This window comes from Dendrobates tinctorius, unplaced genomic scaffold (genome assembly GCF_039654945.1).
Source record: "Dendrobates tinctorius isolate UK_male_01 unplaced genomic scaffold, ASM3965494v1 ptg000020l, whole genome shotgun sequence".
Lineage (NCBI taxonomy): Eukaryota > Metazoa > Chordata > Amphibia > Anura > Dendrobatidae > Dendrobates > Dendrobates tinctorius.
In genome coordinates, this window is record NW_027361688.1 from 12,718,117 (window position 1) to 12,743,782 (window position 25,666).

Here is a 25,666-nt window from a genome sequence, read left to right on the forward strand (position 1 = left end):
CTTCCTCTTCCTGTGCGACAAGTGACAGTGAAGAAAATCGTGTTTGAGGCAAGAACACAAACTTCCCCATTCGGCTGTAAACGAGAAGTACAAATCTGACCGTGATGAAATATCAAAAGGAAACTGACCAAAAAAATAAAGTGAACATTCCTTTAATCTGGCATCAATAGAATTTAAAAAGAGTTGGATTATCAGATATTTTCTGGATTATCAAATTAGTCATTGAGACAGATGGAGAAAATCCAGAAGGACAAGCACGACATAATGTGCCATTCTAGAAAATGTTGCTGTCTTGGCCAAGACTTCTGCTTTTGGATTTGGGAAATTCCAGATTTTGCTGCAGATCTGAGCTGGTAACAAATGTTGGATTATCAATGTCAGAAGGGTGGGGATCTGACACCATCACCACGATCAGCCGGAGCAAGAACACAGCGCCGTACACCATGTAGTGGCCATCAATTTCTGGATGGTTGGCAACCGAGGTCCAGCCACAAGTAGCTGGCAGAGACAGGGAGAGAGATGATACAGATGATGTTTGGGAATAGCCCACTTTGGGAGGGGTTAATGCCAGGAAAGGGAGATTACTTCCTGAGTAGTCAGTGAGAAGTTGGTGAGCGAGGAGTGTGCAGCGCCGTCAAAGGGTGATCCACAGCTAGGAGACGGGAACTGACAGAAAAGACAGAGTGGCTTTCCACGTTAAAGGGATCCTTGGATAGGACGACGTGTAAAGAGAAACCCCGAGCTTGATAAACACTCAAGGTACAGACCTAAAGAAAACAGACTGTGGGACTAGTGAAGGTCCTGAAGGGCGGATCCAAGGCGTCCATAGTGATAGGATGTGGAGCCGCCGAGAGGTGAAGAGAAACTCGCTGCACTGTACTGTAGTGGCACTCTAGCCTCTGATGAAGTAGAGCGAAACATTGTGCTGTACCGGCCCTGGAGTAGACTACAGTGGAAGGAAACGATGTCTGTGAAAAAGCTTCTTGCTGTTAATCAAACATGCTGAAGACTGTGTACTCGCTTATTCCTTGTGCATAACCCTTATTTTGTTCAGTAAAGTTCCCATGTTTGCACAGAGGGGCATCAAAGAAAAGGGATCCTGTGGGGTCAGAAAAATCTAAAATTCATCCCTGGCTCCTGTACTCATGTGTTTCATCTCAAGTGATAGGTCTGAGGAATTAATATAGTAAGTAACCTGGAAACCAACTAGGCCCAAAGCCCGGCAATAAAGCGTAGTAAATCACTCACCCGGCCTGCTTAATAAATAGGATTAGAGTAATTCATTATTTCTCAAGCAGCAAACTGTCACGGATGGAATAAAGCCTAAAAAGGAGGCTCCCTTTATGATGTGCGACCATTTTGATAGGTCGTCCGTGTATTTACAGAGCACGGAAGACATATCTGGAAACATCACATTTTTTTCAGGCCCCATCCAAAAACAGTCTAGAAATCAGCAAATCTTGAACGTTTTTGGGGGCCTACGGTCTATTAAAAGGGACAGAACGGAGCCCAGAAGTTTCTGCGGGACTAACTTTCTTGGATTCCAAAATCAGCGTCGGAGCCCGCATCAAAAGCCTAAAGATACATCAAGGTTTATGAAGGGGTTAAACGCACAGTCCCTCATTAAGGTGCTTTCTGACGTCTCATTTTTTGGAAGACAAAAAACGTTTTAAAGAGGCGGTTTGGGGTTTTTAGTATGATTTTTTTTTTTTTTTTTAAGCCATTTTTGCCACATTAGCGTTTTGGGCGTTAGTGCTTTAAATTTCAAAATCACATGTTTTTGGTATAGTAGGGACTACGCGAAGTTTTTCTTTCGTATACCTTTTTTTTATTCTTTAATTTTTGTTCCAGTATGAACAAAAAAAATTTTTTTAAAAATAGCAGCCAATTTTTTTTTTTTTTTAGAGAAGATAGACAGATTCCGCTTATGAAAATTAATGGCAGGTGGAGCTTCACTGTCACAATGCCTTAAAAAATAAAATAAAAAAGTAATAACACACCTTACAGTCTGTATCCCACATCATATTTTATTATAGTCATATTTAACATATTTCCAGTGAATAAATACACGAACACGTAATACAAAAAAAAGGCGCGAAAACCCTCCCAACATAAATAGCTCTAGAAATAAAGATGGATCCACACAGGAGCGGAACTCTTCTCTATGTGGGCTTCCATCAGGCACACAGGGTAATGATTAGTAATACATTATAGGTATTCAGTATTACATGGCTCTTTGGTATAAATTAGAAAAAACACCAGTCCTGATATGATCATTCCAGTATTAACAAAGCAAAAACATTTGTAATGATTGCAGAAAAAAAAACCATTTAAAAGTATTTCAATTTTTTTGTATTTTCACAAAACAGCGCCACTCCAGTGTACGGGCTGTGTCAGGTATTGCAGGGGTCAAAAAAAAAAAAAAAAAAAAAATGGTTTCTCATAAAATAAATAAAAGTAAATACAAGTCATTTTCAAGTAATTTCTTAGCATAAGCCATGCCGGGGAGATTGGATGACCACAAATATGGCCGGCCCGGATGTCCTAGTTAAAGGGGTGGCACAGGTTTAGATAAAAATGGCTACTTTGGCTGTAGCATCGCTTGGAGAACTGATTGACATAGTGTTTGACGAGTGTGACCAACTTTTTACTATTGAGGCTGCCTGTGCGGCATCAGTAGTAAACGACAGAATGTTAAAAATAGTTAAAAAAAAATAATTAAAAAAATCGTGATATTCTCCCCTTCCGGCGTCCCCGATCCTCGCGATGCTCCCGTTCCCAGCGATGCCTTGCAACAATGACCCCAGATGACGTAGCATCACGCGAGACCGCTACGTCATCAAAGGTCATTGTCGCAAGGCATCGCTGGGAACGGGAGCATCGCGAGGATCGGGGACGCCAGAATGGGAGAATATCACGATTTTTTACTTTAATTCTAGTTTTTATAGGGATATGGTACCCAGGACCTGGAGGACAGTCTCCTCTCCTCCGGACCGTGGGTACCATCCGCACATTTTCCGCATACTTTGCGCATGGTGGGCACAGCCACATGCGGAAAGTAAGCGGATCAATGCATTCCTACGTGTGCGGAATCCCCGCCATTCCGCACAAAGAATGAGCATGCGGCGGAATCACATCGCGAAAAAATACGCAGCATTAGCACAGCATGTGCGGAATGCCATTGAAGTCAATGGTTTGCTTATTTTATGCGAAAAAACGAGGCAAAAACGCATAAAATCCGCGGGAATTCCGCACGTGTGCACATAGGCTCAATTTTATATTTAAAACTCTTTTCTTTTAAGGAATGGAAATTTATGTCGGGCCGAGAATCTCGCCATTACCTGCGGATGTTACTAAGTAATACAAAGAGCGTTGATGAATAATTCAGGGGCCGCGGACCTGAATTTCACTTTGACTGTGCAGCATTCAAGACGTTCGGAAAAAGGAGCAGACCGGGACCGAGACCTTCTACACAACCCGTCATTATGGAGCGGAGGCTCATTTACTATTGTACGTAGATAAAAAGGCGCACTCACCACCGGACATTAAAATAAGCGTTATCTGCAGTTCCAAACAGAGCTCGTGTAGACAATTTGGCTGACAGATGTTTCGCATGCAAGTTACGCTTCGTCGGAGCCTCAGAGGAAGCGCGACTCCCATGCGAAACGGCGATTAGTCCCTACCCATATAGTTTAGGTGAACTACATTTTCCAGACATAAGTGATAAAGTTATTATATGTGATAGCTGAAAACGTGGAGGAGTGACTCCTGAAACAACATTTATATTCAGTCTTTAAGAAAAAATAAAAACTATAGTCTTTTTGGGGGGGGCGGTGTCTCATTCAATGTTCTTGTACTTTGTAAACAGGTTGTATAACACTCTCATTGTGGACTTTAAGTCCAGATTTACGATGTCTGCAAAGAAGAAAGAAAAAGAAAAATTAGATTTTTTTTTATTATTATTTATACATTGGAGCTTAAAGGGGTTGTCTAGGACTTAAGGCATTAGTTTCTGATAGGTGTGGATCAGTCAGCCGACACCTTAATGATCAGCGTCCAGGAGCAATCTATAGTAAAAAAAAAAAAAAAAAAACGGTCAACAGATCGAGGACACAACAGCGCCGTGCACAGCGTAGTGGCCGTTCTAAGGTATCGCAACATAGATCCCATTCACTTCAATGGGAGCTGAACTGCAGTAGCTGAGAACGGCCACTACAGTGCATATGGCGCTGTGGTGCCCTCGCTCTGTACATTGTTTACTGCTGGTCCCTTGTGTACTGCAGGACAGGGTGGGTCCTCCAGAACAGGAGACGCTCTTTGTAACCACTCTACACTCTATAAAGCATTGAATTTTCTACAGCGGACCATAAAGTGCACTTATTCTATCAATACACTATAATTTTTTTTTATATTACTACACTAATATATATATATTTATTTATTTGTCGAGAATAGAGGGAAAATTTTTTTTATAAATACATACTGTATAGATATAGAATACATATATATATATATATATATATATATATATATATATATAAATAAAAATTTCCCCCCCTCTATTCTCTACAAATATATATATATATATTTATTATAAACACAATAAAACATAATATATTATATATAATTTTTATTTTATTTTTTGTATATTAACGTTATATTTTTTTCATTTTATTTTTCTCCTCTATTCAAAACTATTTTTTTTTTTTTTATTAGTTAAACATTGGTACTCCTCTACAGATTTCCCCTGACCACAAGCCCTACTAGAGCAAATAGGCATATCAGAAGGACTCTCCTGCGCTATCAGAACGATTCCCGTTCGGTCATCTGAATTTTCACCATGTAATACCACAATTCGCCAGAAGTGGCCGCTGTAGCGAAAAAAGCTCAGCCACACTAGGAGTCGATCAGCTGATCGCAGATTCTTTAAGGGATTTTCTTCATTGAGAAGACAGTTCTAATAGATTTGATTTTTATTCATTGATCCCTGTGACGGACAACTCCTGGCCCAGCGTCATCGCGACTTGGACAAGGTGAAGGTTATTCCGTTATGTAACCCTGACAACAGATTGAACCAATCGAATTGCTGTAAATTTAGTATCTCAAGGGGAATAAAAAAAAAGGAAATGGAATTGCCAAGCTTTTGCTGTGAAGAGCGAAGTCCATTATCACATTGATTTGTAATCCTCGCCACCTCAGGGCGACGTGCAAAAATTAGAATAATAACCCCAATTTACAGAGTCATTTTATTCCACGCCAGGAACAGAATACTGACAGATATCGACTTGCAGGGAGATTAAGCTCTGGCCTTGCAAATGATGAGAGATCAAAAAACTAACTGTCCTTGAGATTCTTAAAGGGTACAACAAAAAATAAATAAAATTATATATTTTTTATGAACAAAAGCGCCTCCTTTGTCAGCAGGTTGTGTCAAGTATTGCAGGTCAGCTCTTTCGATTTGAATTGAACCGAGCTGCAATACCACTCACAACCTGTCAATAGGGGTGGCGCCGTTTTGGAAAAAATAAAAAATAAATCAGCCAAGTATCCCCTTTAAAGTCACCATTCTGCATCCAATATACTAGAATATTTGATAATCTGGCATGTATACGGTCTTATTGATATTAGCTGTAAAGAATTTTTCCGCTTGTAATAATCCATACCTTCTGGTCTTGCTTTTGGCTTCTTGAGACCTCCATCTTCCATCAATTCAAAAGCAAAGATCACATTGTGGACCTGCAACAAGAGACCCTCATTGTAAATCACAAGATAAACAAGGATACATGTCCAATCCTGGAATCCATTTCAGAACATCTAGAGCCATAGATTGCATGCACTAACAAAGTCAGGCCTTAGAGGGGATGTCCTTTTTGCAACAATTATCACCTGACAGATGGCAAATGTGTCACTGATGATATTACCAGTCAGGGATTCCTGCTTTCCTGTCTCTAAGCATAATATAGTGGATATTATAAAGAAGTACTGAGCAGTTGTAGCTGTGAATCCAGCTCTGGAATGAGAAACACTTACTAGAAAGAAGAAAAAAAAAAATATTTCTCTAGCCGCACTTATTTTGTCCCAATCCTGGAATACATCTCAGACATCTAGAGCCATAGATTCCTTATATTAACTAAGTCTCGCCTTAAAGGGGATGTCCCTTTAGCAACAACTGTCATCCGACAGGTGGCAAATGTATCACTGATGGTATCACCACTATCACAAGTCAGGAATTTCTACTCTCTTGTCTCTATGTAGCACATAGTGGACATTATATACAAGTACAGAGCAGTTGTAGGTGTGAATCCAGCTCTGGAATGAGAAACACTTACTAGAAGGAAGAAAAAAAAACAACTTATTTCTCTAGGTGCACTTATTTTGATCCTCCTCTCCTCTCTAAATATAGACTTCTACAGACAGCTATAATCTGATCCCTCAGTGATTTTCAAAGTGAATGATGAACTCAAAAAGGCAGGAGGGAATGTGGAATGAAGTGGCTCATAAGTGGAGAAAGCAGCACATTTCTCTGATAAGATGATATATTAAAGTTTCGTATAGCTTAGTATTGAGCTACTATGTATAATCATCAAAAATAGAATATATATTACAAAAACAAAAAACAAACACACACTTGGAACATACTACCAAACACAACCTAGAATAAAAAGGAAACGCTAGTTTAAAAAAAAAAAAAATCAGATTAATTACAGATAAAGCTGTTATTTTCCTGCCAGCGCCGCATGGCACGAACCGTGAGGAGTCGACTAGGTGGCAAAGTCTGAATATCAAGGTAGACAAATTAAAATGTCACCTTTGGATTTATGCAAGTTTGATGCAGAATGTTAAGCAAAAAAAAAAAAAAAAAATTCAACAATTACGGGAAAATATTTCATTTACATGTATAATTTGTTTTACATATTTCTAAGAAGTGTTTGCAAAAGATGTGCACACAAGAAGTCAAGGAAATTGGCCTTTTGGTACAAAACGTTTGACGGGTAATTACGAGCAATTTTGCTAAAATCAACCCTAAATTGCCTTTAAATTGGAGCCGTCATCTCTCCTGTCACATCTGTTTTAGTTTAGAATTGTAAGCCAAAGTTCTGGAGCATGTTAGGACTCTACATCGTGCCGACCCTCTGCTGTTCCTCCTAGAAATGTATAAATAGACAACTGGGTGTTACCAGATGGGGGCGTGTCCTTTACATACTGTCCAATCAGTGTGTAAAGGACACAAAGGACACGCCCACGAGGAACAGCAGAACGTAAGTTATTTTAAAAAAAGCTCCGGAATTTACATTTCAAGGAGAATTCAACTATTCGTAGACCCGATACCCAGATTTAATCAGAAAAATAAAACTGTACTCCCCATAATGAATTGTGGGCCATACAATTAGATCAATAAAAGCACACACCTCTCGCCTTTATCTATTCTTTGTGTTGTAAGAACTTGCTGATGGTTTCCAAAAAATAAAATCCAGCAGAATTGTGAATGTGAACAATGCAAGATAAGTCAAAGTTACCGTACTCTCTATATCCGGCTTACCTTCTGATCAAAGTCCTCAGGGGTCAAGAAGAAGTTGTGCAGTGGGACGAAATAGTTTTCCAGGAGTCCCATGAGGAGGACAAGGTAGACGCCATCGGCAAACTAGGGACAAAAAAAATAAACCCAGTAATATATATATATATATATATATATATATATATATATATATATATATATAGATATATATATATATATATATATTTATTGTTAAAAATATATATTAAAGGGAATCTGTCACCCTTTTTTTGGCCTTTCACCTGCCGGCATAGACATCGGGGGCTTATCTACAGCATTCTGTAATGCTGTAGATAAGCCCCCGATGTAACCTGAAAGAGAAGAAAAACACGTTATATTATACTCACTGAGCTGGGCGGTCCAGTCCGATAGGTGTCGTGGTCCCGTCCGGTGCCTCTCTTCTTCATGCAATGACGTCCTCTTCTCCCGCCCTGTAATGGCTCCGGCGCAGGCGCACTGCTCTGCCCTGTTGAGGCCAGAGCTGAGTCCTGCAGTGCGCAGGCGTCGGGAGAGGTCTGGCGCCTGCGCACTGCAGAATTCTGCTCTGCCCTCAAGAGGGCAGAGCAATGCGCCTGCGCCGGAGCCATTTCAGGACGGGAGAAGAGGACGTCATCGCATGAAGAAGGGAGGCGCCGGACCGGACCGCAACACCCATCGGACCGCCCACCTCGGTGAGTATAATATAACGTGTTTTTCTTCTCTTTCAGTTTACATCGGAGGCTTATCTACAGCATTACAGAATGCATTACAGAATGCTGTAGATAAGCCCCTGATGTTCTTGCCGGCAGCTAATAGGGGAAAAAAGGGTGACAGATTCCCTTTAATAAAATTCCCTGCTCAAAAAAATAGAGAAAACACGTAAACAACATCATGTAACTCCAAGTCCATCACACTTCTGTGAAATCAACCCGTCCAGTTATGAAACAACACTGATTGCACTGTTGTGCAAATAGAAATGATCGGCAATTAGTGAGACACCCACTATAAAGGAACGGTTCTGCAAAGGGTGACCACAGACCATTTCTCTGTTCTCATCCTTTTTGGCTGTTGTTTTGGTCACTGTTGCATTTTGTCATTGCTCTCCCCCCTAGAGGTACTGTACAGTAGCATGAGGCGGTGCCTATAATCCACAGAAGTGGTTCAGGTAGCGCAGCTCATCCAGGATGGCACATCAATGCGAGCTGTGGCAAGAAGGGTAGCTGTGTCTGTCAGCACAGTGTCCAGAGAATGGGACAGATACCAGGAGACAGGTCAGTACACCAAGAGTCGTGGAGGTATGTGTGTGTTTTATATATGTGAACTCAGTCATTTGATTGCAATACTCAAATGCTGCAGTTGTAGATTGACAGCAGCATCTAATTGGTTAAAGTAGCAGTGATTGAAGCAGGTGGTCCAGTCCTAGCTAATGGAGGCAGATGCTAGTGACTCCCCCCCCCCCCCCCCCCGGTATACGGTCAACTCTGGAGCCCACGTCCTACTGCTGAACCCCACTTGTGATGTACATCTGCGAACGTGTCAGGATGGGTTAAAGAGCACGGAATGTAAGGGAAGTGTCAGAATCTTTAAAGGGGCCTGTCCAGCATGTGTGATCGGTCTCCGAGCCATGTTTTTTGTTTGTTTTTTTTTACTTAATCCTGGCCAATCCCTTTAAGTCCATGCTCAGGGCCTGGAGTGCAGGGACGGCGACGGTACCTGTGTCTCCAGTTCGGTGACCTCCAGGTTCAGCTTGTTTAGATGCTTATTGACAAACGTGATCAGCGACTGCAAATAAAGCGAAGACGTCACAAGAGCGTCCACGATCCCATCCGGACCGACGTCAGGAACCACAGAGCACTCACCTTCTTGACAACACTCAACTTATCAGGAGCGTGGTCGAAGAGGGTGTCGAACGCGTCACGCTCTGAGAGGAGAGATACGATGGCACACTATTATAAAAAAATAAATAGTAGGCTTGCTGCCTTTTTACAAACAGCGCCACCATTGTCTACAGGTTGTGTCTGGTATTGCACCTCAATCCCATTGATTTCTATGGAGGTGAACTACAATACCAGACACAACCTGTGGACAAGAAGAAAGCGGCCAGAGCTCTAGATCTCCAAATCCCCCACAAAGAATATAATTAACGTATGTATTTGTCTACCGGCAGCCATCACTAGGGGGAGCTGGAGCGCTCACTGTATACAGTGTTATGATAAATTCTGTCTGCTGGCGCCATCACTAGGGGGAGCTGGAGAGCTCACTGTATACAAGTCCTTCTAACACTGTCTAGATGGCCCCCTCACCCTAGTGCACCATTCACTACATAGCAGGGGTCACACATGCGCCCTATCGGACCCCCTAAACTCATAGCAGTGAATCCACTGTTATCACTTCATTAACTCAAGCGAATTCATAACCCCCCCGATCTCTGGATCAGCGGGGGGGGGGGTCCCAGCATTCATAATCGATCATACATTTGTCACTGTGGATGACCCCTTTAAATAAATACTCGGTGCTGCGGCGGACCCCTACTTTTTCCCACTGTCAGGCAGATACTGGGAGTTGTAGTCTCTCAAAATGAGATATGGATGAGACACCGAGAAGGGCTTTAAATATGACGATACTTACCGAATTTTCCCATCATCATCCTAAAAGAAAAAAAAAAAAGAAAAGTCAATTAGAAAAAAAAAAAAAGCCATATTGGCTGCCACATTCAGACTAGACGTGTCCGGCTTCGCACAATACACTTGCACTGAGCGAGGCTGCTCATGTCTAGTCGGCATGTGACTTCATGTCTGAAAAAAAAAAAAAAAAAAAATCACAAACTTGCCGTCACGAGCCCGCCACCTCCTCACAGTGCATGAAGATTCACTAGTCTGCAGTCACAAACTTTTCCCCAAAGGCCAGACAACCCCTTTAAAGGATACTTCACCTTTTTTTTTTAACTTACCTGAATGTATTTGGGGCTAAAGATACATTTCATAACAGTTTCTTATTAAAACTTTTGCGCCGTTTGCCTTCTATGTCCTCTGTACAGTACTACACCAAGATGGAGTTTGTAACTCTTATCTGTCATTTTCTGAGCTCCTCTTAGTTGATTTATGACCGCATCAAAGTTCAGCTCAACTTAGATGTGGTCTGAGGTCACAAATTAACACAGAGGAGCTCAGAAAAAAAAAGACAGATAAAGGAGATCAAGCCTTAGCAGAAAGAGCTCACTGACAGATTCTCAGTTAGCTCATTTTGCAGGCAAGTGTCCAGTTAAGTGTGGATACGGAGCCTCGGCTGGCTGGAGATGAGTTAAAAAGCAATTATATTTTAGTCACGTCTCATGTTATCAGGACGTAATTTTCAGGTCGTCAGTCACGGCGAGAGCCGTTATTATATATTTCTAATACTCTGTATAAGCAGAGCCAGCGGTGTACATTCCTGCTTTACAAAAAACAGCGCCATCCATGTCCACAGGTTGCATGTGGTATTGCAACTCAGCCCTATTCACTTCAATGGAACTCAGCTGCAATACCAGAGACAACCTGCATATATGTGGTGGCGCTGTTTCTAAAAGAAAGCAGGGTAATGAAAAAAAAATGGCATCCTGGTAAGCAAGCAAGTGGCCACTTTTTGAGTGTGGCTCAGGAGTAACGATTTTTGGCGGTTCAGACAACAGCCTGGCTTCTGGTACAGCGTGAAAGTGCGGCGTATTTAGGAAGCGCTCACTCTGTCGTGGTTGTCAGTTCCTCGGTCACGTGGGTCGTCTGCAGGAGGCCTTCTCGTTTCTGAAAGGCAAGGACAGGAGATTCGGAATAGAAAAAAAAAAAGTTTTGAGATTTCCTCTTTATAGAGGATGGCACGGCCGCTTTGTTTTCAGAAATAGCGCCACCCTTGTTCACAGGATGTTTCTGGTAATGCAGCTCAGACCCAAATGAGGCGAACAAAGCCGAGCTGTAATACCAGACGCAACCTGTGGAGAGGGGTGGCGCTGTGTGGGGAAAGAAGAAAACAATTCTGACCCAGAAACCACACGGAATGACCAATTGAAAAACAATTTAAAAAGTTTAAAAAAAAAAAAAAAAATCAGCTGTAGGAGCAGCGCTGGGATATCGGAACAGCGCTGGGATCGGACTGCGGACTTGCCGCCTGGGGTGAAGGTTTTCTAATGTGAAGCTCTGCTGCCATCTAGTGGCCATTTAGGAAAATTGTCTGCGCTCATTAAAATTATCAAACCGACTCGCCCCCGATAAAATTTCACAAAAAAGTTGTAAACTAGTGTGTAATGGTATATGAAACGCAGATGATGGGGGAGGTATGAGGAAAAAAAAATAATATTATATATAAAGTCTTACCTTTACCACCACCACCTGCACACACACATGTTCAGGTAGTCGTATAGGAGCTCGGAAATGCATGGCCAGCGCTACTAGAAGGTGCAAAATGGCAACCAGGTTTTTTCCATGTATCGCTGGAGGTAAGGAATGGAAAAAGTACGTTATAATAATATATTACAAGTTCTCATTCTGTAATAAGCTAAGAATGCAAGACTCCTCCATCAACGTACCCCCCCCCAAAATAAATATGTATATAATTTTTTTTAAATATTATATATATATATATATATATATATATAAAACTTGCAAGTTAGTAGAAAAAAAAAGGATCTCCCACAAAGCCTAGCCTTGAGCTGGGATTCATGGGTGTACAAAGATGGCGGCATTGGGGGCTTTTAATATGGCCCCAGCTGGAAGGGCAACACGTCGGTACCCTTACGATTCAGTGCACATGGATCGCAATTATTTAGACGCGCAGTGAAAGATTGGCAGTGGCATCTAAATGGTTAAATGGCAGCGATCATATTTAGCTCTGGTCACTGCTGCTAGAGGCTGGTGCTGGCTGTATAATACAGCCGCCGCCATCCACTGTGTATAGTGCGGGCTCAGCTGCTGAGCAGGCTCCATACACCTGCACCCAACCCAAGTGTAATGACCCTGACAACCCAATGGCTTGAGTGAGCAGGGTGCAATGCTTAATTTCTCCTGTAGGGGTGCTGCAGTTAAATTGAACACTTGCGCCAGTTTTCTCTCACAGCTGATCACTGGTGGTCCCAACAGGAGGACACTGATCAACTTAGCAGATCCACTTACAATCGACATTCCAGCGTATGGCCCACCCCTGCGGTCTCAGAAATTCCTGTATATCATCCAGGATGGTCTGAAGCTTCTGTTTTTGTCCGATCTCAGACTGCGTCACCTCAGCAACGCTCAGTTTTCGGTTTGCCAGCTTCTCTGAAAAAAATTAAAAAATAGGTACAGGTATCAGATTTTTTTTTTGCCTGCTGTAAACGCAGCTTTTCTCCTGAATCCGGTGATGTTTTTCTTTTCTTCCTGCTCCTCTCCGTTCCCGAGATATGACCCCTTCTTCCCTGTGTAGAAATCAAGTCTTGTTAGCCAAGTGGGAGTTACCAAGGAAACACCTGCATGAGAGTTTAAGACCACTCCCACTTGGCTGATAAGTCTAGTTTTAAATACAAGGAAGAAGGGGTCATATCTCAGGAACTGAGAGGTGTAGGAACAAAGCAAAAACATCACTGGATTCAGGAGAACAAGAACGATTATAAAAATTAATTTTTGGCATGTGACAGGTCCCCCCTTTTTTTTTTTTTTTTTTTTTAATACGGCTGAGCTGCAATACCAGCAATGGACAAGTGTGACAACTAGAGATGGGCGAACCCGAACAGTAAAGTCCGGCGTCCGTACCGAACACTGACTTTCACCAGGAAGTCTGTGCTTCTGTTCGGGTTCGGCTGCCCGAACACCGGGTGTTTATCACGCTGTCATGTGCATGGCAGCACGGCAAACACCGCCAGTCAGAGAACTGCAGTTCCCACGCTGTCAAAAGACAGCGTGCGCGCTCAGCTGTGATCGGAGGTATAAAGTTTACCTCCAGTCACTGCCGTAGGCTGATGGGACTACTGATCCCATCATCCGACACCTGCTGCCGCTTATAACAGCAAGAGCAGGAGCGGCTGATGGGTGTATTCATCAGCTGCTCCTGCACGGTAAATAATTTAAAAAAAAAAAAAAATATGACGTGGGTTCCCCTGTATTTTTGATAACCAGCAAGGCAAACTCACAGCTGGGGGCTGCAACCTTTAGCTATCAGCAAGGCTGGTTATCAAGAACAGAGGAGTGCCCACGCTGTGTTTTTAAAATTATTTAATGGCAACCAGCCAAGCTAAAGCAGACAGCTGGAGGCTGGTATGCTCAGGCTGGTAAGGGGCCATGGATATTGGACCCCCCACAGCCTAAAAATAGCAGCCCAGAAAAGGCTCATCTATTAGCTGCGCCAATTCTGGTGCTTTGCCTGGCTCTTCCCACTGTCCTGCAGTGGTGGCAAGTGGGGATCATATTTGTGGGTTTGATGTCAGGGGACATCAAACCCACGGCTTAGTAATGGAGAAGCGTCTATAAGACACCTATCCATTACTAATCCTATAGTTACATGGTAAATAAAGACACAGCCAGAATAAAGTCCTTTATTAGAAATAAAACAAAACACACTTTTACTTTTTTAATTAAAAATAACAAACACAGTTATACGCACCTAACGCCTAACTCCATTGAAGCCCTCATTCTCCTGTAATAAAACTAAAATAAAAACAATATACCATACCTGTCCGTCGTTGTGTCCCACGCGGTAATCCATGTCTGGGGATAAACAGTTTTCAACCTGGACAGTGCCAAGATTCGACCATCCAGGATGAAAACCAGTGAACTGCTGCGAGCGCAGCGTCAGTGACCGGCGGTGACATCATCAAGGTTACCTCCAGTCACTGAGGCTGCGTTCCCAGCCGGGCTGAACTGCTGTGACCATAGTGAGATCCCTGCTAGCACCGTGAGAAAAACTCTCACCGACATCACGGCAGTTAATTATTTATTTACAGCGCAGGAGTAATGAATACTCCTATCCGCCGCTCCTGCTCTCACTGTTATTAGCGGCAGCAGGTGTCGGATGATGGGATCAGTAGTCCCATCAGCTGACACCGGTGAACGGAGGTAAACTTTATACCTCCGATCACATCTGAGCATTCACAGAGTGGAAACCACGGCTCTCTGACCGGCCATAGATTTAAGTGGAAACTGTGCAATACTTCCATTTTTCCTGTGGGGGAGCTGTAGAAAAAATGGAACACTTACTGATGAGTTTCTCCGAAGATTGCAGCTCATTTCTTAGTTAAATAGCCATTGAAAATAAAGTGGGAAAAAAAAAAAAAAATCCCACATCGTTCCCACATTAATTAAATAAGTTGGTTAAGCTCCGCATGGATTTATAAAGAGCAGCGGCGACTTCCGCAGATTTAAAAGTAATTTAATTTGGACTTAACCTTTAAGGAGGGCAAAAAGGAAGGCGATGCATAATTAAAGACCATAATTCCATTCCATCCGGCTAGATTAAATCCCAGGTGTAGGTCATTGAAATTAATTAATGCTTCCGGAATGGAGAAACTGGAGAAACCATTTTCCATGATCTCTGTTTGGTCCCTGAAAGTTATTGACTACAATTAAAGGGATTCTCCATAAATAAAGTACTGATGAGCTTTCATCAGTCATCATATCAGATTTTTTGGGGTCCGACATCCCTAGTGATCTGCTGTTAGATACAGCAGCAGCCATATGTATAAAGAGTTCCATACACCATGTAGTGGCCGGCCCAGTTGCTATCAAAGGATCTGAACAGCAGTATCCAAAAATGACCACTAGTTTACAGTACTGTGCCATTCTGGTTCTGTATCTGTGTATTTCTAATGGGCAAGTACTGGAAAATAATAATAATTAAAAAAAAAAATTAAAAAAAATCGGTAGGTATGTTGGGTGGTACTAGGTCATGACTTCTGATGGTCTAGGAGGGGGGGTACTGTTATTCCAAAAAAGTTATGCAAATTACGGCAATTCTCCTTCAGAAGAAAGAAGGAGTTCTTTCTAGTGACGCCTACTGGAAGTAGGAACGCTATAAAAGTCAGTGTTCGACCCTTTAATGAGCCGTGCTTTCCAGAAGTGAACAGAAACCTGGCTCTATACATAAAGTAATGCAACTACAGTGTATATTGGTATTATTTGAGCCCCATATTGCGGTATTTATTTAGCCGCTGTTATACTATACCGTATGTGCAATGTTTGATGGTGGCGGCACTGTATAGCAGTATTATTTAAGCAATTGGAACAGAAATTTGTCAAAAGGAGCAGGAGCACAAGGCTCCAATAAGGTGAAAACCCAATACTTTCTAGGGACATTTTTCTGCCCGTTACCACCCATTCTTTGCAGCAGCCATAAAGCGTACACACCCCGCTGCACACATCCATACAGGCAGTTTATAGTTTTAGTCACCTAGGAGCTTCTGTAAGACCTGTCCGTCGTAAAAATCTTCCTCCAGGTTCTTCACTATTATCCGCTCCTCTACAAGGACTTCATTAATCCAGTCTATTAGGACCTGCGGAGGCAGGAGGAAGTTATGGAGGGTGCATAATCATTAAACAGAAAAGAAGTCAGTCCGCCATCACCCTTAAAGGGAAGCAAACCTGTCATTTCAGCTAACTGTTCAGCATGTACGTACATGAGGAATAACGCTGATATATGACTTGTCCCTTCCATTTTTCAGTTGTCTCTGAGCTAGTGGGTAGAGATTAACTGCTATGATGTATTGTATACACTGCACACAAAGACATGAGGGATTCCTCCTCTCCTGTCTCTATTTAGCACATGTCCAGAAGCAGCGTGGAAGACATTATACAGTAGTACTGAGCAGTGTAGCTGCGAATCCAGTAAGTAGCATCATAAAGGACATCATACAGTACTGCTGTACTGAGTAGTGTAGCTGCAAATTTAGATAGTAGCAGCATGGAGGACATCATACAGTAGTACTAATCAGTGTAGCTGCGAATCCACGAGAACATTATACAGCAATATTGGGCAGTGTAGCTGGGAATCCTTCTACGGAGTGAGCTAAAAAAAGAAAAATGTTACACTTGTCATTTCTGTTTTCTCTATGGATTTTAAATCCTTGAGCTCAAATGAAAACTTTATTTAAAGGGCAACCATTCTTTTAAGTAACTTTTCAGAATAAGCTGCCCTGTGTATGTACATTAGGAATAACTATTCCTAGACATTATATGACTTCTATCCTGCATTTTCACAATTTTCATTTCCCCTTAAAAGCACTGAGCTGGTGGTGTTGGGGGACAAGCTGCTATATTATCTCCATTCAGAGATAGATTCCTTATTTTCATTTTTACTTAGCACACAAATAGACGCAGCAACATGGAGGAAACTATACAGCAGTACTGAGCGGTGTAGATGGGAAACCAGCCTGGTCGCTTTCTTCAAGTAACAGCGCCACCTTGGTACACAGGTTGCATGTGGTATTACAGTTCAACTTCAATTATGTCAATGAGGCTCAACTACAATACCACAAACGACCTGTGAGGTGCTATAAAAAAAAAAAAAAAAACAGTATAAAAGATATATTGCTCTGACCTTTATAAGCTCCTTAAATTTTGCTTCTTCTTTGGAGTTTGGGTCGATCATGGTCCGCTCCTCATTCTCTTCTGTGCGTTCAGAAAGTGGAGAATCGGTCAGAGACATGACAGAAGCCTCAATGTTAATAATAAGATAGACGGATATAACAAGAGGAACACAAGATGCCCTTGGAAAATACTCATCAAGTGACTCTGAAGTCATTACGTTCCATCCTGGAATTTATCAGTAATAATAATAAAAAATGATACAAAAAAGGGAAGTAAAAAAATTTAAAGGGGATAGACTTTCAATAAATCGGGGGGAGGGGTCCTGGAATTGTGCTGACTGCAATTCAGTCCCATTCAAGCGAACGGGATTGAGCTGTAGTACCAGACACAGCCACTATCGAAAGGGTGGCGCTGTGTTTAGCAAACAATGGGATGCACAGTATTGCATATTTTAAAAAAATATATCCTCTGATGAAAATGGGAATATCCCTTTAAGAAAAGTAAATAAAAGCTGCCATTATAAAATGATATTGAGGCAATACTGTACCGAGCAGGGTGTCCTCCGGGTGGATATCAATGGTGCTGGGTGACATCGGGGCGTTGATGGCGTTTCTGCCTTCATCCTGGAGATCGCTCACTAGGCAAAAAGAAAAAGTATAGACTGTGTTCAGTTTGGGTACGCGGAGGTTTATACAGATTCCTATAGGAATCCCATTTATTGCGACGACCATTAGGGCCCATACAGTATGTAATACGGAGCCCATGCCCTTGCTGTATTGCGGAGGGAAGCCTCATGATTGCACCAAAAAAAGTCCATAATCCGGATCCTATTGATCTAGCGCCTTACTCCGGAGCGTGGCATTGGCAATAATCCATTCCCAATCATTACCCAATCCTACAAACCTGGCTTCTCCTCGGCGACCTCCTTTCTGCGTTTCCTACACAGGAGCCCGGACATGGTGCTCCCAGATTGGGGTCAGCAACGTAGAAGAAGAGGAAAGAGCAGGGGTCGCAGATTAGAGCCGGGTTATTTCTGACAGGGTGACGACGATGAGGTCTTGTCAGGAGCCGGGCAGATTGGAGGGGTCTGGACAGCTGGCAGGAAAAGAGGAGCCGTCTCCCGCGGTGGGTGGGGGGTGACTAATGAGCGGTACAGTATGGGAATTTAGGAGAAATAATGGTATAAAAGCTGCAGCGTCGCTGGAGGGGCGTGCTGTGCCAGGAGCGGTGCCAGCTGCTATGCAGTATAATTAGCTCACTACGGAGATGCTGCGGTCGGTCGCCCGACTGCCAACCACAAGCTCTGTCTATACAATCAGACTCATGTGTAAGCGTCTTGCAAAAATATTCAACCCCCTAAAAAGTGATTCTTCCGGCTTACAGACGTATTCTTACGCCCGTAGATTACACAAGGGCGGTACATTGTCCGTCACCGATAATTCCAAAAATACCCGTTTAACCCCCTTAGATGCCGCAGTTCACTGCAACTAAATGATCTAAAAACGGTACAAATCTGAACTGTGAAATACAGAAGAGAGGTAGAACTTTAGGGCAGAGACAGACTGCCGAATTTCTCGGGCGAGAACTGCAGGGTAAACCTCATCCTGGCTGTCGGCTCTCCTGACCTGAGCTTGACGGCTGCATAGTAATCCATCACGCCGTCTTTCTCAGGTCAGGAGAGGTGCCGGCCAGTCCGTGCAGTGCGATGCGATTCTCGCAGGAGTTACACGGCCGTCTGACCCTGCCCTTAGATAGAACCTTAAACTCGACCCAGTCCTTTTTGTGCGCCCGCACAGAAATAACGTCCTTTTGGAGTTCCCACACAGTAGCAAGGCTTAGAAGTCTCCTCACGTTGGCATGCCGGGCTTGACATGTCACTTTCTGCATGGCGAAAAGTTACCCCACACAGTACAATATACTTTTCATGGCCGCCGTACAAATAATAAAATGAAAAAGTAATCCAGTTTACATAAAGAGCGGAACACAATGTAGTAACATCATCCACCAGAAGGTGCAGAGAACGGTGGAGCAGGGAGCAGATGGGACGGATGTCTCCCTGCTCCACCATTGAATCACACTGCACCCAACGCCTGAGGACACAAACAGAAGTCAGGACATGCAGTCAGCCCCCCAGGACAGCTTCCTAAATCCGGGAGAGTTGGGAGGTATGAAGTACTTTAGCAGTCAGGGGGCAAACAATGGCCATCACCAAGATCCTATTGGCCATTTTTTGGGGAAAATTCCTAGAATGCTCAACGTCAAGATGTTTTCTGTAGAGGTGTCTGAGGAAATTACAGAACGGGGGTAAGGTGATTAGTTTGGTGTCTGGAATCAGGAGACATGTTATGGGGTGAGGTCTGCACTGACATGGGGACGGTATCATTTAAAACAATCTGCTGAGGTGGGTCACAGGACTGCTTAGCTTTAGAGGGACGGGGCGGAGAGGCTCAGATATAAAAATTGTCTAATCAACATTGTTATTTAATCCCATTTTTGGATTGTGATGTCCTGTGATAGCAGCATTAGGCCGGACAAACTCTGTAGTAACGCCCCCTAATGGGCACAATCTAACACAAAGAGTTCCGTAAAGTTTTACAGAGAAAAGGAGATTTAAAAGAAAAAAGGGAGAAAAAAAAGGGAGAGAACAAATAAAAAGGAGAAGAAAAAAAAAGAAAAAAAAAAAAGAAAGGAAGAAGAAAAATAAGAAGAAGAAAAAAAGAAAGGGAGAAGAAAAATAAGAAGAAAAAAAGAAATGGAGAAGAAAAAAAGAAAGGCAAAAGAAAGAAAAAGAAAGGGAGAAGAAAAAAAAGGAAGGAGAGAAAAAAGAAAGGGAGAAGAAAAAAAAAAGAAAGGGAGAAGAAAAAAAAAGAAAGGAAGAAGAAAAATAAGAAGAAGAAAAAAAGAAAGGGAAAAGAAAAAAAAAAGAAAGGGAAAAGAAAAAAAAAGAAAGGGAAAAGAAAAAAAAAAAAAGAAAGGGAAAAGAAAAAAAGGAAGGAGAAAAAAAGAAAGGGAGAAGAAAAAAAAGAAAGGAAGGAGAAAAAAAAGAAAGGAAGGAAGGAGAAAAAAAGAAGGATAAGAAAAAAAGAAAGGGAGAAGAAAAAGAAAGGGAGAAGAAAAAAAGAAAGGAAGAAAAAAAAAGAAAGAAAGGAGAAAAAAGGGAGATGAAAAAAAAGAAAGGGAGAAGAAAAAAAAGAAAGGAAGAAGAAAAAAAAAAAAGGAAGGAGAAAAAAGAAAGGGGGAAGAAAAAAAAAGAAAGGAAGAAGAAAAAAGGGAGAAGAAAAAAAAAGAAAGGAAGGGAAAAAAGGGTTCGTATTAAAAAAAAAAACTTTCTGTCCGATCTAAGACAGCAGCAGAAGAGTCGGTGGCAGTTTTGTGTTCTGGGAACGGTCACATAATAAATATCAGGGATAAAGCCTTATAGGCAGCCTAAACTGGCAGATAACAGAGAATAATAGCTTGCACTGCCGCTGAGTAATAAAGAGCGGAGAGTATTCATGCTTTTAGTGTGCCATGTCTGAGGAGAAGTAACCGACCACAAAACTGAGCCCCGGGGTTCACGAGACACAATGTGACTGACATGTGATGCTAATATGTGACCCAACCGGGGTGACTGCTGCTACCTGTAATGCATCTGAGGAACAGCAGGGGGCACACACATTATATACACACAGTACTTCAGAAGTATTGGCTTCTCCTGACATACTCTGTGCTGCTGTAAACCTCCACATACAGCCGCCCCTCATTATATGCAGCAATGCCCCACACACACACACACTAATCTCACGTGTAAGCAGGACACGCAGCCGCCAACACACTCCCCTCCTGAAATACTCTGTGCTGCTTTTCCATTTCATCTAATGAAAGGGAAGAAAACTTTCATCTTACTTTTCTTTTTTTTTTTTAGTTTTCTGGTGACGAGTCCGCCCGATGTGACCGTACGGGAACAATCTTGACTCCTCTGGTATTTATATAGCATAACCGTGACCAAAGTGACAAAGCAAGTGACGTAGCCCTGCTGCTTCCTGCAGATAGCGGCATTTCACCCAGGGAGGGGATAAAGCATAAAAATGGCCATTTAATTTAAAGGGGCACTGCGCCCATAAGAGTGGGACCGATGTATAAAAGAGAAGTCTCTAATATTGGTCACACAGGTAGAGAAATATCTACGGCTCATTTTTACAGGCTCTTCCCGGACACGTGCACCCTCGGCCAGAGTGAGCGTGCATATGTTCTGGATAGGAAAAGGGGAAGCAAAAGGATAGGTTGATGTTATTCAACTTTCCTCCCCATCCGTCAGGAAGCCCCCGGTACTCCTGCTGAAGTCAACGGGTTCGATTGACTCTGCTATAATGTCTCCTTACTCAGTCAGCCCATTCCTGAGTAGAATGGCTGATAACAGAGAACAATAGATTGTATTCAACCCATGTAGGCGACACGTGGCCGTATACACGGGATATCACGCTATATATTAGATAGAGCAGTGTCAGTCCTCTGGCAGGTGGGAGGTCCCTGTGGTTCTGTATGGAGCGCTCTATATACCGCCATATGGTGTCATTGCACTACAGGTTTGTTTGTTTTTTGTACTTGCTTTAAAGGCTTTTTTTATTAGAACAGATAAGATGTGGACATTACTTTATGGCACCGTCTAATATACAAGTATGACAGGTTCTCCTCCTGCAATTGTTAGCGCCGCCATCCTAACAAACCACCCGGTGCACAAAATGGCTGCTTGTGGCGAAGCAAGCGACCCAATATGTCCTTCAGACTCCTCCAACGAAAAAAAAACAAAAAAACAACCCTGCTATCCCGCGTGTAGAGCTACCACAGCGGAGGAGGCCGAAGCATCTCCATCAGGCGGCCATTTTGTAGACAGTAGAGCTGGTCAGTCTGTGAGGAAGAAGGAGACCCTGTAACACTTCTACATTAGTATTTGGCACCAAATCACGCTCGTTAAAATAAAAATGAAGTGGACACAACCCATTTTTTAAATTTGTGAGGTAAAGTGTGGCCCCCATAGCAGTCTACGGGCTCACGGTTACACAAGATGGCCGCCTACACGAGGCCTTTATGTTCAGGCCTGTGCAAATTTATAGGCTTTCTCCTCCCTGCCCTCAGGATGCACATTCCTCACACCCAAGTGTTGCCGTCCCTGTACAACTACAAACACCGAAGGTTAAAATGGCCGCCTTGTGTCACCACACAACAGGCTGTGCACACCCCATCACAGAGAGGGGCTACTAAAACCAGCCACTGGCAACCTCAGCCGATGCTACAGCGCCTCTAGAAAACACGTTAGGTCTCCTTCGTCAGCATTCAGAACCATTTTTATTTTATTTTTAATAATTATATTATTATTATTATTATATTTAACCCCTTAATGCAGATACATGGACACGTGCACCCTCGGCCAGAGGGAGCGTGCATATGTTCTGGATAGGAAAAGGGGAAGCAAAAGGATAGGTTGATGTTATTTTTTTTTTTTATGCTTTTTTTTATGTTTTTTATGTTTTGTTTTTTTTTTTTTTTTTAACCTCCTCTTTGAGGAGTTTTTTCCATTAAGTTTTTTTTTTTATGACACCATTAATTTTAGAAAAAAAAAAAAATTCCAAATGAGGCAAAATTGTGAGGAAAAAAAAAAGTTGTCATTGTTTTTACAGCAATCATTTTCTGGTTGAAAAAAAATAAATAAAAAAAATAACAGGGCAAAAAAAACTGTAGGTCAGTACGATGACGGCGATACCAAACTCCAGGGTTGTTGTTTTTTTTTTATGCTTTAGTGGTAGAAATAAAAAAAAATAAATAAAATAAAAAAACTAAAAAAAAAAAAAAAATGTGATCACTGTTTATTGTATTTTTTTTTTTTTTTTTTTTTGGATCTATCAAACTTTTCTGGGAAGTCAGGATGATACCAAATATGTTTATTCTTTATTTTTTATAAGGGTTGAATTGAAGTTTTTTATTTTTTAGTATGATTTTTATATTTATTTATTTATTTTTTTTTTTTTAACTCTGTTTATGTTTATTTTTTTTTAGTCCTTTTATGACTTGAACGTGTGATCGCTTATACTTTGTACGGCTATACCATTGCATTGCGGTATGTAGAGAAATCACGGTTCTCTTATGGTGAGGCGGATCAAGAAGCCAAATTGTAGGGGTTACAAGGCGAATAGTCACTCTGTGGTGGGAGCGGGTGATGAAAAACAATAAAAAAATAATAATAATGAGCCTGTAAAAGCCAAATGGTGCAAAATATTTATAAGAGACCCCCGTTTTTGTTTTTTGGGGTGGGTGTTACACGCTTTTTAGAAAGAAAAAACATAAAAGTCCCCAGAAATGGACAATCCCTTTAAATGACCCTATATTACTAACTGTATGCAGGGAGCGCCCTCTAGTGGTGGCTGCAGGTAGCCAGAATTGTGTAGATTTTTCCTATGGTTGTGTAAAGCAGGGCAGGGGATTTGAAGGCTCAGTGTCATGAAAGCTGAAGCTCAGATCCGTGAGGACCATAGGGGGACGGATTCCCCTTGGACACGGCACGGAGAGGCTGTGCTTCCCTTGCTCAGCAATATCATTAGGAGAGGTGGCGCAGGGTATATGAAGCTAATAAGACCACCGGTATGAGGCATCACAGTAAGAAAGTTGGGTCCCCCATAGTTGGCACCTTCAGTGCTGGGAGGACCAGGAGGATAAAGAACTTTCCGCCCCTTAATCCGCTGTCAGATCAGATCAGCCACGATCACCGGTCACCGAATTCAGCGATAAGCCGCGGCGCAGTTAACTCTATCCTGACTGCCTAAAATGGGTGACAGCACAGCGGACGCCTGAAACTTGACACTTTTCTCAATAACCCTGTGCTGGTCAGTCCCTTTAATTTAGGACCAGACAGGAATGAGTGCAAAGGGACTGATGAGTGTGGGACAGGAATGGGTTAAAGGGAATGATCAGTGCGGAACTGGATGGGATTAGCTGGTTTATTTAGAGTATGGCAAGACAGGAATGGGTTAAAGGGACTGACTATCCTGGGACCAGACATGAAGGAGTTACTCAGGCCCATTGACTCATTCATTGCTCACCTTACACTGATCAGTCCCTTTAACCCATTCCTCTCCAGTCCCCACACCCCTCCATCCCTTTAACCCATTCCTCTCCAAACCCCCCCCCCCTTTTCCTGGTACCTGGTCACAAGCCAGTCCCCTTTAACCCATTCCTGCCCTCTCCCACAACAATCATTCACCTTATCCTGTCCCACACTAGTCATTCTTTTTAACCCATTCCTGCACTAGTTGCCATTCCTGTAGCCCCCTCTATAAAACTCCCCAGACCAGACACAGCTGCCCCCTTTGGCTCTTCGCTGCCCTTCTCTCCCTCTCACCTTCTCTGGCTTTCTTCTTCCTGGCCAGTGTGCCCCCCAGTTTGCCCAGGAAGGACTCATCCTTCTTCATCCTTTGGCTCTGCAGGGTGGGAGACCTGGGGGTGGCTGACATGTTCCCCCTGGATGAGAGTGAGGAGGAGGGAGGATTGTCCTCATGTGATAAGAGGAGACAGGAAGAGGATGTGTCGGTGGCCGCACTTATCAGCCTCCAATGGCGGAGTGTGGAGGGCTGGGCAGGGAGGGTCCGCAGCCACCCACCAGGGCAACAATGGAACCAGAAGGATCCAACCTGGAAACTCCGAGCCAATCACAACCAGAGGGGACCCCCAGCCTTGTACACTGTGGGGTCCCTCACTTATCACCTCCTGTGCATCTCAGTGCACCTATCTGGCACAGCTCCTTAGGCTGCGTTCACACGTGACAGATTTCTGTTTTTCCATTCCATTGTACAAGGACATGACAGAAAGCTTTATTCTGGGGGGGGAAGAAGAGCGCTGGAGTCATAGTGGCACCGGCCCAGGGATATAATCGTGCACGGAGCAATGTATACTGTACATAGAGGGGTTATCATTGTACAGGAGGGGGAGGAGGGGAGCTGTGATATCACCTATTGTGAATGGTGGATTCTGTGTTATCTACTGTATATAGAGGTGTTATCAGTCATTATACAGGAGGAGGAGGTGAGCTGTGATATCACCTATTGTGAATGGTGGATCCTGTGTTATCTACTGTATATAGAGGTGTTATCAGTCATTGTACAGGAGGAGGAGGTGAGCTGTGATATCACCTATTGTGAATGGTGGGTCCTGTGATATCTACTGTATAGAGAGGCGTTATCAGTCATTGTACAGGAGGAGGAGGTGAGCTGTGATATCATCTATTGTGACTGGTGGGTCCTGTGTTATCTACTGTATATAGAGGTGCTGTCAGTCATTGTACAGGAGGAGGAGGTGAGCTGTGACATCACCTATTGTGAATGGTGGATCCTTTGCTATCTACTGTATATAGAGGTGGTATCAGTCATTGTACAGGAGGAGGTGAGCTGTGATATCACCTATTGTGAATGGTGGATCCTGTGCTATCTACAGTATATAGAGGTGTTATCAGTCATTGTACAGGAGGAGGTGAGCTGTGATATCACCTATTGTGAATGGTGGATTCTGTGTTATCTACTGTATATAGAGGTGTTATCAGTCATTATACAGGAGGAGGAGGTGACCTGTGATATCACCTATTGTGAATGGT

At 42.7% G+C, this 25,666-nt stretch overlaps 1 protein-coding gene across 2 annotated transcripts; it reads right to left on the bottom strand.

The window, feature by feature from the left end:
• Positions 1-2,007: 2,007 nt before the first annotated feature.
• PARVB (parvin beta) lies at positions 2,008-24,608 on the bottom strand. 2 transcript variants are annotated; one of them, XM_073567689.1, is made up of 13 exons: positions 24,422-24,608; positions 17,597-17,686; positions 17,060-17,130; positions 15,914-16,016; positions 12,673-12,813; positions 11,878-11,993; positions 11,252-11,310; positions 10,163-10,182; positions 9,394-9,455; positions 9,248-9,316; positions 7,541-7,642; positions 5,664-5,736; positions 2,008-3,915 (listed from the first exon to the last, which is right to left on the bottom strand). In XM_073567689.1, exons 1-13 carry the CDS (start codon positions 24,531-24,533, stop codon positions 3,839-3,841), a joined length of 1,095 nt encoding a protein of 364 aa, XP_073423790.1. In that variant the 5' UTR covers positions 24,534-24,608; the 3' UTR covers positions 2,008-3,838. The 2 variants fall into 2 exon arrangements, with proteins under 2 accessions (XP_073423790.1, XP_073423791.1); XM_073567690.1 differs by lacking the exon at positions 24,422-24,608 and adding an exon at positions 17,953-18,446.
• Positions 24,609-25,666: the final 1,058 nt, after the last annotated feature.

Bases quoted from the DNA above. Each gene is read 5' to 3' on its own strand.
- PARVB (XM_073567689.1), bottom strand. From the start codon at position 24,533: ATGTCAGCCACCCCCAGGTCTCCCACCCTGCAGAGCCAAAGGATGAAG. The intron at 16,017-17,059 runs GTCAGAGCAATA...CTGCCTCCGCAG, and splicing joins AATTTAAGGAGCTTATAAAG to GTCCTAATAGACTGGATTAA. The intron at 11,311-11,877 runs GTAAGACTTTAT...CTTGCCTTTCAG, and splicing joins TGCAGGTGGTGGTGGTAAAG to AAACGAGAAGGCCTCCTGCA.